The sequence below is a fragment of the Onychomys torridus genome, chromosome 23, assembly GCF_903995425.1.
Source record: "Onychomys torridus chromosome 23, mOncTor1.1, whole genome shotgun sequence".
Taxonomy (NCBI): Eukaryota; Metazoa; Chordata; class Mammalia; order Rodentia; family Cricetidae; genus Onychomys; species Onychomys torridus.
The window spans coordinates 25,922,800-25,940,124 of record NC_050465.1 but is presented as its reverse complement, the minus strand read 5'-3'; the positions used below and the strand labels follow the sequence as shown (position 1 = coordinate 25,940,124).

Sequence of the window (17,325 nt, the reverse complement as noted above, 5' to 3'; positions counted from 1 at the left end):
TCCCTTCCCTGACTCTATCCAAGATTGGGAGGTATAACACACATATACATATAATGACCTTATTGATGGAGTTATTCTGTTAGTTTGCAAACAAATGAAGTATAGATTAAGCAGCCACATGTGTCTTGCATGAATTTTAGAGGCATTTTTAAGAAGCATGGTAATATGCTGTTAGGAGAAAGAAGCCAAGCTCTGCTGCAGATGAAATGGCTTTTAAGTACAAGATGATAGAGTTATGGTGATGTACCACCTCACGGAAGGGGGACGGCCTGCCAGGTCCCAGGATGAACATGGAGTTAGCATGAAGTTTCAGACAAGAGGCAGTGTCTGAGGAGACTGGAATGAGGGAGAAGAGAACTCTACAGATGTACAGGCTCTGTAAGTGATGAAGATCTGTACGACGTCAGCTGTGGAAGGTTAGTGCACAACTGGAGCCAAAGAGAAAATGATCACGTAACGGTGGACCCATGGCGTGAAATCAGAGACTTTAAACCATTTATGGAGAAGACGGAAAGTTGGAAAAATTCATTTCTTTCTTTGGCCGAACTACATAAGAGGAGCTTACCGATAGCAGCTTTGACCTCAATGGCTTCTGAATCCTGGGAATAGTCACTAAGTCCAGCGGCGTTCACTGCTCTGACCCGGAAAAGGTAGCTCTGACCAGTTGCCAATCCATGGCAAGTGAATCTACAGAGGAGAGGAAGTGTTCAGAGCCTTTCCAGGAGGATTAGCCAAGATGACTGGCAGCTTCACTGAGTGATCTGAACAGCCTGGCTTTATAAAAAGATTCCCTTTCTAAAATGTGAGCTTCAGGTAACATGTGAACCTTAGATAAAAAGGCAATTTGGGCAATTTTTAAAACCTACTCCATAAAAAAAAAAAAAAAAGGAATTCTGGCTTACCCTGAACATTCATCAGAAAAATGTTCAACAGAGAAACAATAATAATACCACCACATATTGATTCTGCATAAAGATATAAAGATGAGCCATCTAGTATTTAAAATACCAGTAGTGGGTCTGAAACAAAGGAGGCACTTAATAAATAGTAGGTATGGTGACAATATTGTGAGTAGCTATATCAGGTATATACTTAAAGTGTAAGGTGCTGATAAACCCTGTCACAGACACCTAACCACTACCTTCTCTGTGCCGGGGAAGGAACCATTACTTGAGAAATTACACTGCAATCTGACAGAAAGTGAAAAATAGTTTCCAGAATTGCCATTTAGATACAAAGTTCCAGCAACACTGTATGAATCCATGGTGCTCTCCCATTTAAAATCACCATCCTCCTTAACACTGTTACAGCTGTAAGTAGCATTTCATGAATCAATGTAACATTAAATCGGCCTTGAAGACTGTAGCCCAGGAGATAATGGGTCTGCTAAGGGCTCTATCCCACTCACTTGTTGGATAATTAATAAAGAAAGCCGTGCCTTTCAGTCTAGGGTCAACTCGGGTTGGTGATTATTTATTGAGCACTTTCGAGGTGTAGACATCGGACTAGTTATCACAGGCATGAAGATGAGTAACACCAGTGTCTGCCCTTCACTGGCTCCTGCTTTTCTGTAGAAAGTAGATGCCTGGGCTCCTGGGCTTCTGAATGTCCCAGATAAAGATGGAATACAGGGGCATTCCCTTTCATCTGCTGGGCTCCAGCCTCTCAGGGTCTGGTTCCACTCATCCTCTGGGAATGTGTGGCCTCTGGAAAGGGCTAAGACAGAAGCTGCCCAACAAGTCCGTCAGACGCTTTCTAGGGACCGCTTCTCAAGTCAGTCCTAAATTATGCAGACTCAACTGGTTGAGAAAATAATCAAAAGCAAGAAAAACTACTCTCCCCACATCAAAAACAGACACAAAGAAATGGCAGACTCTCAGAACATCGTTGTTTGGATGGCATTTTTCCAATGGCATTTTCCATCTGCTCAGTCCTGGGTTTAATCGTGTTGATGTTCAGAATTGATAATATGCTGGTATTCTGTTTTCTGTTCTCTTAAAAATACCAAGGTATTTATGTTTGGTAGCTCCTGTTAGGTCCTTGGAGTCTCATATCATTTTGTATGTGAAAGACCAGAGAGTAACAATGGAAAAGGAAAATCAAGAGAAAGAATCAGAGAAGAACTATAAAATGAACTTGTAGATGATAGTTTGTTTCTTTTAATGTTTAACATTACAAGTCTTTTTTTTTTCAAATATATTACATTAGACATGTTCGGCTTTAAATTCATTTGGCTATTTAAAGTAAATATGTATATGTGTTCTTAAAAAGGTTTTTAAATTATATCTATTATTAATAAAATATCTATATGTGGGGGGGGATGTGCCTGTATATAAAGGTACCTGGTATATTTGCATGTGTGGTGGAGGGGGAGAATGTGCCTGTAAGTTCTTGGGGAGGCCAGAAGAGACTGTCAGACCCCTAAAGCTGGAGTTACAGGTGGTTGTGAATCACCCAATGTGGGAAACTGAACTTGGGGCCTCTGCAAGAGCAGTACATACTTTTGACAGCTCAGCCATCTCTCTAACCCCATGTGGGTTATTCTTCCACTGGATGTATGTACTGCACGTAGCCTGCCTCTGGAACACACCACACACATGCTCATGCACACATGCACACACACATACACACCACATACACACCACACCACACATACCACACCACACATCACACAACACACACACAACACAACACACAACACACCACACATGTGCGCACACACACACACACCACATATACACCACACCACACACCACACCACACACACCACACCACACATGTGCGCACACACACACACACACACACCACATATACACCACACCACACACACCACACCACACACACCATACCACACACCACACACACCACACCACACATGTGCACACACACACACCCACCCACCACATATACACTACACCACACCACACACCACACCACACACACCATACCACACATGTGCACGCACACACACACCACATATACACCACACCACACACGTGCACACACACACACACCACATATATACCACACCACACACCACACACCACCACACACACCACACCACACATGTGCACGCACACACACACACCACATATACACCACACTACACACCACACCACACTATACACACACACATACCACACCACACACACCACACCACACACACCACACCACACCACACACACGCACACCACATATACACCACACCACACATGTGCACACACACACACCACACCACACCACACACGTGCACACACACACACACCACACATCACACATACACACACACCCCACACCACACATCACACACACAACACACAGCACACACCACACACACACACCACACACACACACCACATCACACACACATACCACATCACACACACCACACACACACCATACACCACACACACACATCACACACACACCACATCACACACTCCACACACATCACACACACACCACATCACACACATCACACACCACACACACACACCACACACACACACACACACACACACATACACACACACACACACACACACACACGAGCGCATTACCGTGAGCCCTTCACAGGGTTGTTGTTGCAGGGCTCCCACTTGCCAGAGCCAACCACACTGGACTCGATGTAGTACCCAACTAGTTCCTTGGCATCTTTGGACTCCTCCCAGGAAACCACCACTGAAGTGTCTGTGTTTCTACTTGGGATGATTTTTCCAGGGGCCTTGGGAATGTCTGTGTAAGAAAGAACAAAGAACGCGGTGCTGAAACTCAAGGTAGTTTAATATACTTCATTCCCATTGCATATGCACAAGCACACGTGCATAAATGTTTACACATCATGTGAAACATACAGTGGCTTTGTTTGATAATGTATTTTGCTCAAAATGTTAAGTAGGAAGCATAATAGTAAATGAAATGTCTGTGGACATTGAAAACTATGTCAGGTGGTAAAACTCATGAAGTTTACTTTGCATAATCAAAACAACACTATTTCACTCTTGGTTTGGAATTTTCTCCTGGCACAATGTGAAGTCGCAGGTGCTCAGTCTGACCCTACACTTACCAAGCTTGTCCCCTAAGACAGTCACTTCTGTTGCCTCTGAGGGTTCACCGACTCCTGCTGAATTCGAACAGCGGACGCGGAAGCGGTAAGATTTCCCTTCCGCCAAATCGAACAGAGCAAAGCGAGGAGACTTGACTGGGAGTTCTGTGTTGACGCGCTGCCAGTTTTCTGTCCCCACGTCACACTGCAGCAGGAACAGTGACGTCACTGGGAGCCCCCAGAGCACACAGGGCACTCACACATTTACCTGCCAACAAACCACCCCTGTTTCTAGAGCTGGACTGGAGGAGAGATGTGGGAAAAGGGGACAGTTGAATGCTGTAGGCTTCTATATCAAGTGTGGCTTTGAGCTGTTGGGAAAACAGTTTTAACATTTTACTTCACTGGTACATAAACATGCTTGTCAATCTACTTATTTCAAGGATAGTTACCTTTCTAAGTCTTAGGGTAGGTCATCACTTCAGTGAACTGTTTTCAATACTTAAATTTGTGCAATGTTACTATGAACTATGTTATTTTAGTTGAGTGTTATGACTCATAACATCCTTCAGACCCACACTTGGCTGCCACCTCCTCAGAAAGGCCTGTGTAGACCAACTCCCTTCACCAGTTTAGAGGAGTTCATGTCCTTCTCTCATCAATCACCCTCTTTATTTTGCAATTCAAGCATTTGTCATTATTTGAAACTTATTTATTTGCTCTCTCCTCTACCAGAAAGCGCATTCCATGAGCTCAGGGGACCTGCTTGCTCACTGTCCTGCCTCAGCCCAGAGGACACTCAAAGTTTCTTCACTGAATGAACAAATGAATAAGGTTATGGGAATACAAAGATGCTCTTTTGTGAAACTGTGCCTAAATTTTAGAATAAACCATAAAGTCTTTCAAAAAAATGTAAAGAGACTGAAAGGTATGGGGGTGCATGTCTGCATCTCAGCCCTCAGGAGGCTGAAGCAGGAGGAAAGCCACAAGTCTGAAGACATTCTGGGCTGCACAGTGACTTCCAGGCCAGCTGAGATACAGAGACCCTGTCTCAAAAAAATTAAGCAAATGAATGAATGAATGAATGAATGAAATAAAGAAAGAAATAAAGAAAGAAATACGTTCTATCCTTAAAATGACCTCCAGTGACTTGGATGAAAATGCAGACGCATGTGTTGTTGGCAGGAGTCAGTCAGCACTGTTAGAAAACAAGTCAAAGACTTTCTCCAACCCTAGCATCCAGCTCTGCTTGAGGTCAGCAAAAGCACAAATTTTGTTGCTCTGGCCTGGGTATGCTAGAGATAAAAAAAAAAAAATCATTTTCAAAATAATCTTCCAGAAATCTACATTTTAAGATGGACAGGCTAGCTGTCAAATATGACACAGAAGTTTGTACTACACTATTCAACATGATCTCTACTGACGTGACATGGGCTATATTTAGTAGCATGGCAGAAGGGACCCAAAGGGTCTGACCCCAGTTAGTAATGAGCTGGATGACCTTAGAATGTGAAATGGGTGCTCTGGGCCTCATTGCTATCATCTGTTATAAGGCAAATTTAACAAGGTGAAACCCTGGTGTTCCTGCAGTATATTTCATGATAATGTGTCATTTGTATGTGTGATCTACCCTATGAGTGATGAAATTCCCCCACATTTTTATAACTTGACATCCCTCCTCAGGGAAATACGTAAACAATCATTAATCATTTTTACTTTCATAATTAAAGACAATAACTGCTTTCTCTGTTCTATGGATGGTGTATGTCACTGTAACTTTAACCCTCTCAGCTACACTACCACCATTCCTGATGTCAGCTTTGGAAGTATCCCACCGTAATGCAGGTAGAGTATCCCTTATTTCAAATGCTTGAAACTATGAGTGTTTCAGATTTGGGGATTGGTGTGTGTGCGCGTGTGTGTGTGTGTGTGTGTGTGTGTGTGTGTGTGTGAGAGAGAGAGAGAGAGAGAGAGAGAGAGAGAGAATGAGACTTTACTATTTAAGTATCCCCAACCCAAAATCCAAAACATTTTGAGTGTCTCCTTGGATCACGAATTTGGATTTTTTAATTAGAGACATCTAACCCATATCTGGATTTATGGATCTGTGACTAGATAAACTATGTTCAAATCCTACCTCTAACTTGTCCCTGCAGTGCAATCTGGAGCAAATCATGAAACCCATAAATTACTCCATTTCCTTATCTAGAAAGTAGGACAATGAAATAAAAGTATGCCCTAACAGGGTTAAGCAGGTTAACTAACATGTGCAATACAGTGATGGCCTCTGGCAAACACTGCTTACTGTCACTCCTACTATCTACAGGAAGCAGTGCTAGCAAGTGACACTGTTTGGTCCCTGACATAACAGATTTTCGAAAGGGAGATGAGAAAAAGTACCCAAGACCTGAGATATCTGAGAGAAGAGTTTGGGGCTGAAAAGAACACATTAGGATAGGGGAGTTTTAAAGAAAGACCCTGATTCACCCACTTCTTTCACTACTGAGCCCCTCAGTCTCAACCATCTTAGGAATCAGAGGCATGGCGTCAGTGTTTGACTATAAGCCTGTAACGTGATAGACCATCCCATAGTTTATGTGCATGCAAATCCCAGGTGAAAGTTCCATCAAGTGAAAGCATGGGACAGTCTAGGAGACAGATTCTTGGTGGGTGAAAAATCTGCCATGGGACCAGTAAGTGAACCTTTACAAAAGCCAGCACCTCATAAATGCCATCAGAAATAATCGGAATCATAGCAGAATGGCTTGACATAGAAAATTCTGTAATTGCATCCTATGTCTCTGAACATGGTCTACATCCTTACTCCTCCAGCATCCTGGATGTTGCAAGAATAGAATACACCTCCGTGCAATGTCATACTCCTAAATATTATCTTGTCTTCTCTCTAACTGAGCAGGCTAGTAGAAAAAAATGTTTAATTGTCTAATGATAGATTATATTATTTTGATCTGGGGAAGTTACAGGCTTTCATGGAAAAATTCAGGTTGATGCGACCAAAGGAAATGGTCAACAGAAGCCAGCGCTGACTCACCTGACGAACATGTCTCAGAGAAGGTTGTTATGAGTCATTATTTCAGCAAAATGGTAATTACTGTCACAGAGTTAATTCAGAGCCTCTTCCTGTGGAGTATGTCAAAGAAATGCAGTGGACATGGGTGTGTGTTAAATATACCAGGAAATAGCTGTTACTCTATCATTACTTCTATTAAAATAGAAAATCGCTTAGGATACTACCAAACTTTTATTTGGGGATAACATTTAGAAAATATGAAACTGTAAGTATAATTTTATATTTCATAAACCAGACCCTTGGAAGATGTCTATGTTGCATGGGAAAGTAAGTGGTCATGAACTTATTATCTGAAATTTGTTGCAGATAAGAAAGCAGCGAGGGTTGGAGATTTAGCTCAGTGGTACAGTGCTTGCCTAGCAAGTGTAAGGCCCTGGGTTCTATCCTCAGCTCAAAAAAAAAAAAAAAAAAGAAGCGAGATGTCCATTTCAAGGACATCAGACAAATGTTCACTGCAAAATATAATTAGTAAAGGAATACCACAGACCATAACACGTGTTACTCTGGTGTAATTTTCAAGAGCCACAAATTTGAAATAAATAAAAGGCTATTAAGATATTTACATATTTTACTAGTGAGATGGCTCAGCCAGTAAAGGCAATGGCTACCAAGCCTAACTATCTAAACTTGACCCTGAGACTCACATGGGGAGAAGAGAAAATGAACTTTCATAGTTTGTCATCTGGCACAGGTGTTGCTATGGGCGTGTGTGTGTGTGTGTGTGTGTGTGTGTGTGTGTGTGTGTGGTGTGTTTGTATACATAAATATATCTACATATAATTTGCATATTGAGAGCTCCACACATACTTGGGTTGGTCAATACCTTGTGGAGTAGGCAGATCTCATGGGTACTCATTAGTTTATGGTTGGTAGTGAAGGGATGACATTTTCTTCAGTGGAATAACCACTGGTGAGGCACCTATGTTCCTATATACAATCCCTCAACCTTGCTCCTGTAGGCAATGCTAATGAAACCCATTGAGTTAACAAAAACCCAAACAACAATAATAACAAAACCTCTAAAAACCAAACAAGACATGAAAATAGAAGGGGAAACAGAGGGGGTCAGCAGGAGAAGGTATGAGATGCACAAAAAATGCCATAATGGAACTCATTATTAGATATAATCAATATTCTAATTAAGTTGTTCAAGTTTGTATATTGGCCAGGCCTGGTGGCACAAGCCTGTAATCACAGCTACTCAGGGGGCAGCGATAAGATTACAAAAGGGGGGTGTCAGTCAGAGCAGTGACCTGATGTGTATGAACCCCAGGTTCAGTCCCAGCCCCTAAAACACATGATGTACACTGTTTTTAGATTGTTTGCATATATCTCCATAAACCTATATTCTTCATAAATGGACCCTCTCACAGTAACAGTAAGGGAAGGCGATCCAACAGTTGTTCTAAAACTGACTAATCAAAAGTACAATCCAGATGGAAGGAGAAAACTGAGTACCAGATACTTTTGTGAAAAAAATCTTTCTATGTAATTTTGCAAAGATGAAATTTTAAAGCATAAACACTAGCCTCAATTTTGCTAACAATAGTGCATTACTCTGAATAGATATAAATGTTTTTACATATCAGACAAATACACCTTCTCAATTAAATGCTGATCTCATTTTTGTGGCAGTGGGGATTGAACCAGGGGCATCACAAATCCTAGGCCAGGGCCCCACCACTGAGCTATGGCCCTTACACCACAATCAAAACTTGGCTAGCAATGGACTTGATTCTTCATGTTAAACAAATTCTTCTTAAATATCTTTCTCAAGAGCCATGATCTTGGGAAGGAGGACTTCTGTACCACATTGTCTGTGGATTCTTGGGCATTCCTGCGCTGGCAGCAGGACCACTTTCTCCAGTATTGTCTCAGCCAGCCCCTGGCACTTCCCACTTGCTGCTCTCAGTGCTTATCAGGCCCCCTTGGACACGGCTGCATGGCTGGCCCCCATATCACCCTCCCCCAGTTCGTTTTCTTGAACTGTCCTCTAACGTTCTGACCCCAGCATGACTATAAGATATTTGGGACAAAGAAGTCTCCAGTGTCTCAGACTCTTCCGTCACCCCTAACCCCACTCTACTGTGTATTGGAGTACTGCTTCACACAGTGGTGTGTGAAGGCTTGCTGTCTTCACCTCCGCCTACTGTTGGAAAGTCGTACAACTCCTCTGCTCCTCCTGCCGTCTACCCTCATCATGTGTCATCATCATGACAGAAAAGCCAGCAGACAAACAGCTATGACGAGAGCAAGAGAGACAGAGGACTGCTCCATAGAACACCACCATACAGGCAATCCACAGTTTCCGGAACATGAGGGAATCTCAAGGCGCCAAGATAAAGTTCTATGGGTTATATTTGTTTTCAACAGAGACAGTTCATAATCTGTAAGAATTTAGAGAGTTTAGATTCTTTTTGCTGCTGCCCTCCTTCATTGCATTGTGATCAGAAATTAATGTGACTTAAGAAGACCATTAGGAGGTGGCGTAGGTGATAATGCTGGGGTCTTACCTTCTCTACAAAGTACATAATGCCCTCATGACCACGCTGGCCAGGGGGTTTCCAGCTCAGCACTACGTAGCTCCGGGTGGCCTCAGTGACAGAGAGGTCTGTGGGGGGACCAGGAATGACCCCCTCTGAAAAACAAGAAGGTAAAGTGAGGTGCATATATTCAGGGGAGCTGGGGACACATAAAGAGCCACAGTGCCTCTCTCTTCCTAGCTCCACTGTGTAAAGAAACCTTGTCTCTAAGCTCTTCTCTAAATAAATAAATAATAATAATAATAATAAATCATTCATTCATTTGGTTGTTTGGGTGTTATTAGCATACAGACAGACCGAGGGGACCTGGGACTGGACTTGTCCATAAATATATATATATGATTTATAGCTGAACTGTGCAAGGCAGTGTGTGCTTGGTTCCAAAGTACATAAAGTGCAATCTGAAGTCTAGAGCAGGCCATGAGATGGTAGGTTGATTTCTGGGTCAAGGTCGAAAGTGTGGGAGTCACACGGTATTCTCTGGATCTACCGCACAATCACAACATTTCATTAGACAACATCTTCCCTACCTTCCTCTTTTTTCCCTCCTTCCCTCCTTCCCTCTCCTCCACAACAGTTGAATTCCCTGCCACTTTGAAAAGATTTGTTTCCTCAAAACAATGCTCAAAGGCATTTCTACAAATTAAAAAATATCCAGCATCCAGCAATATAAATTCAAAATATCTGGTATTAATGAAAAGAAAAAAAAAAAACCAAGTGTGTATGAAAGCAAGAAAATAAACCCTATATTGAGGTGGAGAGAATTAATCATTAGTAACAAACTCAGAAACGCCCCAGGGGACAAAGTCAGTATCATCTGTGACTTGCTAAGCAATAATTAGTAGACAAGGACATGAAAATGGCTACACATATAAACCATGGTGATAAATATGCCACACGTTCAAGAGGACATGGCACCAATGAACTGAGAAACCATTCCAGCCGTTTTCAAGTGGCACATAATTGAAAGTCCTAAAGCAGAGGAGAGAGAAAGGAATACACAAAAAGTATTTAAAGAAACAATAGTGAAACCTCTTCCAGTCAGATGACAGTTGTAAACCCACAGACCTGAGCAGCAGGTTGAGCCTAAGCACAATATGTAGGGGAAGACCACTGGCGCACTTCATAATCAAAATCCTAAAACCAGCGATAAGGCGAATATCATAGAAGCAAGCAGAGAAAGAAGATGTACTACAGACCCAGGAACAAAAACCACAATGACAAGAGTTGTTGTTACAGATCTGCAGTACAATGAACTAAGTCTCTCTATCTCTCTTTGTGCTTCTCTCTGTCTGTCTGTCTGTCTGTCTGTCTCTCTCAAATGCTCCATTTAACAGATGGTAGGATTCCAAGCCTCTTTGTGATATTGCCAATCTTGTCAGGGATGGGACACACATGAGGATTTATTGACATTTTATTGATTAAAATGAGGAGAATGCAGCTATTACATTTCTTAAAATAATCTAATTGTTATCTAAATATAGGTAACTATGAAAATCACAGGTAGTGTCATGGATGGTGGCTATTTCCTTAAAGTGTTAGGATGTCTTTATCCCACAATGACCTCAAGTGACTTCGATATTTCACTCATCTACCACCAAAGACTGACTTAAAGTGTCTTTATAAACACAGAGACACCATGTCACTAAAAGAAACTACATGATTCTTTGTTAGCTGCAGTGTTCTGGGAAAGCCTACCTTCTGTGACCGGCTGTCAGAAACTGATTGGTTTTGACCAACTTAATATTTGAATGCCTAAACATCAGTTTAATCTAGTAATTTACACCAAGTAATTGTGTTTCCCATGGGAAGAAAACTCACCAATTTGTCAAGACATTTCCTTTTCAAATGGCATTGTTAAGACCAAATATGTATGAGCAGGAAAGAGGAGAGAATCTGTTACACCTTCCTCCGTAAGCATTGACGTCACTGTAGAAGCGTTGATTTTCAGTGAGAGTGAACCATTGCCCTAAGGCCTTTACACCAAGCTCTGCCGCTCTCAACCGCACTCTCTTCACGGGAAATTAAATTATGAAGCTGCTCTTGGATTCATTCATTTTCAACAAACCAACTCAAGAAAAATATCTACATTTCTAGGACCTTTGCCAGAGTTTTAAGTTTAAAGTTAAAATGTGCAAAGCCTTGTTTTATTTTACAGAACTTACTGCTTCTGAGTTGGAGCATCACAGCACGATATGTTCCAGAAACATTTTCGGGGGCCAGTCTTGGTGCTTTGTGCTCATGAGTTACCTTGTATAACACATTGTAAGCAACAGAAGCTGTTCTCACCAGCTCCTCTGCTTTCTCAGGTTAAACGTCACTTTTATTACCTTTTCGCTTTCCATTTATCCTTACTCCAGCTGTTTCTTTTCTTTGTTTTGGTTTTGAGACAGGGTTTCTCTGTGTAGCTTTGTGCCTTTCCTGGATCTCACTCTGTAGCCCAGGCTGGCCTCGAACTCACAGAGATCCGCCTGGCTCTGCCTCCCGAGTGCTGGGATTACAGGCGTGCGTTACCACCGCCCGGCACTTGGCTGTCTCTAATGTGCTGGGATAACTTTTTAAAGTCTGTTGTCTGGTCCATGCAGTGTTATAAAGGGCCGCAAAAGCTCCATACACTGCTAGGACACGAGAGCTCCCCACAGACACCTGGCATCAGAGCCAGCCCTTGTCACTGCCCCTCAGCTAGACTAAGTTCTTCAAAGTACTGAATGGAAACTGTCCAGCTAGAATTCTATACTCAGTGAAGACACAGTACAAGAACGAAGCTTAAACAAAGACCTTTTCAGGCATACAAAAAGTAAAACAATTGTTGACCAGAAAATCTGCATTAAAAGAAGGTTGAAGGGAGTGCTTCATTTGAAAGACAATCTGATCAAAGAGAATTCTGGAATCTATACAATAAAAAGAGAAAAAAAAGAAGGGCGTGTTGGCTCATGAGTGTGAGCTCAAGTATGAAACAAAGGAAGGAAGGAAAGAAGGAAGGGAGGGTGGAAGGGAGGAAGAAAGGGAGGAAGGAAGGAGGAAATAAAAGATAAAAATGTGAGTAAATATAGAAAACTTTTTTTCAGAGGGCTGGAGAGATGGCTCAGTGGTTAAGAACACTGGCTGCTCTTCCAACACTGCTCTTTCAGAGGACCTAGGTTTGGTTCCCAGAATCCACATGGTGGCTCACAACCACGTCTTTCTAACTCCAGTTCCAGGGGATCCAGTGCCCTCTCTGTCTGGTGGTACCAGGCACACACAAAGTGCACTTACATGTAGCAGGCAAAACACTCGTATACATAAAATAAACATGAATAAATCTTTAAAATAATGTTTTTTAATAAATTTTTTTCTAACTTTTTAAATCTCTTTGAAAGATAGATGACTATTTGAGGTCAGCAAAATATATTGTACAGTTTATGATCTTCACACAACTATAATGTCTGACAAGAGAGCACTAAGGAAGGGAAAAGGTGGGCTGAGAAAAGATGCATATCATAAATATCAAATATTAAACTGTAAAACAGGGCTGGAGAGATGGCTCAGAGAGGTCCTGAGTTCAGTTCCCAGAAACCACATGGTGGCTCTCAGCCATCTGTAATGAGATCTGGTGTCCTCTTCTGGTGGGCAGGGGTACATGCAGATAGAACACTGTATACATAAGTAAATAAATCTTAAAAAAAAAAACTACAACAAAGAGTAACTGATGATATACTGTAAATAAAATGGAATAATTAAAAAATGTTCAAGTCCAAAGAAAAGCGAAAATAAGAAAAATTGGTGTAATAAATAAAAACATGACAATAGATTTCAATCCAGTCATGTCAACACTCAGTAGGTGAAGACACTTGCTGCCATGCCTGATGATCTGAGTTTGATCCCTGGGACCATGCCTGGCTCAAACTGTGGTTTCTTATAAGTAACGTATAGTTGGATCTCCTGCTTTTTTGTTCAGTTGGCAGTCTTTGTCTTTTGATTGTTTTGTTTTGTATAAGACAAAGTGTATATCCCTGAAAACTCACTATATAGAACAACCTGGCCTCAAACTCACAGATATCTCCCAAGTGCTGAGCTTAAAGGCAAAAGCATATGTTACTACACCAGGCTAGTCTTTGACTTTTAATTTAGGTGTTTTAACCATTTGCATTTCATGTTATTGTTTATTTATTTGTTGTTTGTTTGTTTGTGTATGTGGGTATGGGCATGCATGGAATTCACCAATTCATAGAAGGTCAAAAAACACGACCTTGGGAATTTGTTCTCTATTTCTACCATGTAGGTCCTGTCCTGAGAACTGAACTCAGGTTGTTAGGCTTGGCTGCAATCTCCTGTGCCATCTCACCGATCCTAAATGTGAAGATGTCTAGCTGAAAACCAAATCAATGCAACTTACCAACTTAGTGGAGAAAGACAAATAATCTCAGCAGATGCAGGAAAAGCACTTGACAAACTCTAACATCCGTATATGCCTGATATATACTCAATAAACAAAACCTAGGACTAGAAGAAGACAGAAGTCTACAGGGGCTGGGAAGATGGTTCAACGCACAAAGCGCCTGTCAGGAAAGCACTAGACTGGAGCTTGGAACCTCAGAACCCATGTAAGAGCCAGGCAGGCACTGAGGACGCCTGTGATCCCAGCACCTGGGATCCAGACACAGAACCCCAAGGCAAGCATGCTAGCTGCACTAGTTGGAATTGGTGAGCTTTGGGTTCATAAGACCCTCCTCATTAAACAAAGCCAAGAGCAATCAAGGAAGACACTCGCTGGGAACTCTCCACATACATGTGCACATATGTGCACCTGCACACATGCAAACATGCATGAACCATACACACACACACACACACACACACACACACACACACACACACACACAGTCTCTCTCTCTCTCTCTCTCTCTCTCTCTCTCTCTCCACAATAATGTTAGATTTGTGGCAAATGTCTAAGCGCTTTTCCCCTGTGATATTTGATCTCATGGTTCCTTCTCTCTGCTCCTACTCTACCTTGTACTAGAGGTTCTAGCAAAGAAGTCATCTTTATTCACATATGACACAATTAAGACCCCAAGAATCTTCTATTGGAATTTCTCAGCCGGGTGGCGGTGGCGCATGCTCTTACTCCCAGCACTTGTGAGGCAGAGCCAGGCAGATCTCTGTGAGTTCAAGGCCAGCCTGGGCTACAGAGCGAGATCCAAGATAGGCACCAAAACTACATAGAGAAACCGTGTCTCGAAAAACAAAACAAAACAAAACAAAACAAAAAACAAACCTCAAATTATTTTGAGAATTGACAAATTAACAAGGCTTCAGGATATAAGGTCAATATGTAAGTGACAATTGTATTTCTGTATACTAGCATAAAAAATTAAAATGCAAAACAATGGAATTTAAAATATCAGACATGTAAAATAAAGACAAATCTGACAAAAATGTGCAAGACTCCTAAACAGAAATTACCACATTGACTACCTAGGTAAAGGCGGTATTTGCTTTTCACAAACTAAAGAACTCAACGTTGTTAAATGTCATCTTAGGCTCAGCAGCTTTGCAGAAACTGAGGAGCTGATTCAAATTGAAATGAAAAGACAAAGAATTGGGATAGTTACAACTCTGGAAAACAATGGCACAAGATGAGGGAGCTCAGACTCCCTGACTTACACTGCAGTCAGACTTACAATAAATAAAATAAAAATAAAAGCAGCAGTAGCCATGGCGGTGCCATACTGATGCAGAGGAGATAAAGCTGGCTGTCGGAGATTCTGGAAGTAGATCCACAGGTGTGTGCTCAGTGGGATTTGACTGCGGTGCAGAGGCAAATTCCACAGCGAAAGATCCGAATTTCAATAGCCAGTTCCAAACAAGGACAGCCACACGCAAGTCACAGTACTGACTGTGGTCCCCCACAGAACCAAAAAACATGAATCTAGCTAGAGTAGGTCACTGACTAAAACATAAGAGCAAATGCCATTTCTAGGGGGAAAAAGGAAGGCGAAACACTCGGGTTTAACAACAGCAAACGTCAACTGACAGAGCAATGGGACATGAAAAGATTTTCGATGTTAGGAGAATACAAACCAGAAAGGCAGAAACATCACAACAGACACGAAAGACTGCTCATCCCACAGACTAGGGACCAGGGGTCTCTTGTGGAGTTCTCACACAGTACTGGTGGGAATGTAAAGTGGAACAATGTTTCCGGAAACAGCAACTCCTTTGCAAATGAAGGAGGCACACATGCATCACAGAGCCCATCTAGTCCACTCCTAGTGTCTGCCTGGGAGAAGTGAGTGCACACATCTACACAGACACATCTGGCTTACAGAAACTTTAGCGGGGCATGATGAATTGTGATTCACTGATAGACACATCTACATGAATAAGTATACTGACAAAAGGAAAGAGACAAAGATAAGTACAAGCCTATTTATGTAAACCGTGGACAGTACAAACTCTAGTGTCAGAGAGCAGGCCGGAGATGACCTGAGGGGGAGGGGTGGAAGGAGGAGCCACTGGCACAACATGACAGGGGCTTAGAAGTGGTGGGCATGTTTGCTGTTTTGACCACAGCCATGATGTCACATGTGCACACACATGTGCACCGTTTATCATATGACAACTGTACCACAAAATGTCTTTTAAAGTGAAACGTGATTCTGTGGGGCCTGGAGGTACAGTTCAAAGGCTGAAGTGTGTTCTTGGCCTGCACGAGGGCTCAGTCCTCAGCCCCACAGCTCCCACATGTGAGTCTCTGATGAGTTACTTCAGCTACCATCCCTTTCTGGAGTTTCACAAACAATAACACGTATATTTTTACAAGCAAAGCTAAATTGCACAGCAAAACATCAGCAATGGCCTCTGGAGAGGTAGGGTCTTTACCTGTGGGTTCCTCTTCAGTGACAATGATCTGTCCAGTCCAGGGTGCTGAAGGACGACCTAAACAGAACAAGAGTAAAACCTGCATGTTCACAACTGTGCGCTTGACTCTTTGGTAAACCAATGAACTGGTTGAGTTAGTCAAACAGGTTCTAGTCCTCTTACATGTCTTCCTAATGCATCTTTGTCAACATGTCTATGGTGCTGTGGGAAGCATGGCCCCTGCCAGAATCTAGTCTCCCTGGACGGAGCCGAATTTTCTGTAGCTCCCCTTATACAAGATAAGTGAGCAGCCTGTGCTCAGTACACAGCCCCCTCCAACACATAGACCTTCCCATGCCTTCTTCAGAGACAACACATGTTTGGGAGGAACTTCGAGGACAGTCAGAAGCCCAGTCGTTCTCCATCTGTTATCATGAAGGTCAGAAGAAACAAGAGGCAGATTAGGCAGGAGAGCTGAATGGGGCCAAACCTTTCCTATTGTGTTTTGAACAGTGTTGTCCATGGGAAGTCAGCTTAGATCACAAGGAAGATGGAAGAGAAAGGGTTGTTTTTGTTTTGTTTTGTTTGTTTGTTTTTTTGAGACAGGGTTTCTCAGTGTAGCTTTGCGCCTTTCCTGGAACTCACTCTGTAGCCCAGGCTGGCCTTGAACTCACAAAGATCCGCCTGGCTCTGCCTCCCAGGTGCTGGGATTAAAGGCGTGCGCCACCACCGCCCTGTGAGAAAGGTGTAATTTAAAAATTCCATCCTGTGGCTCTGAAAGCACGAAAAAGAGAATGGTGGGTGTG

At 42.3% G+C, this 17,325-nt stretch overlaps 1 protein-coding gene across 1 annotated transcript in view; it reads right to left on the bottom strand.

The window, feature by feature from the left end:
- The window catches only part of Myom1 (myomesin 1), a 118,709-nt gene that overhangs the window by 53,347 nt on the left and 48,037 nt on the right, over window positions 1-17,325 (bottom strand). The window contains exons 12-16 of the mRNA XM_036173634.1: window positions 16,541-16,597; window positions 9,650-9,774; window positions 4,067-4,250; window positions 3,561-3,735; window positions 566-687 (exon numbers count right to left, since the gene is read on the bottom strand). Of these exons, the coding sequence (XP_036029527.1) occupies window positions 566-687; window positions 3,561-3,735; window positions 4,067-4,250; window positions 9,650-9,774; window positions 16,541-16,597 (663 nt within the window). The remainder of the gene's footprint in view (window positions 1-565; window positions 688-3,560; window positions 3,736-4,066; window positions 4,251-9,649; window positions 9,775-16,540; window positions 16,598-17,325) is intronic.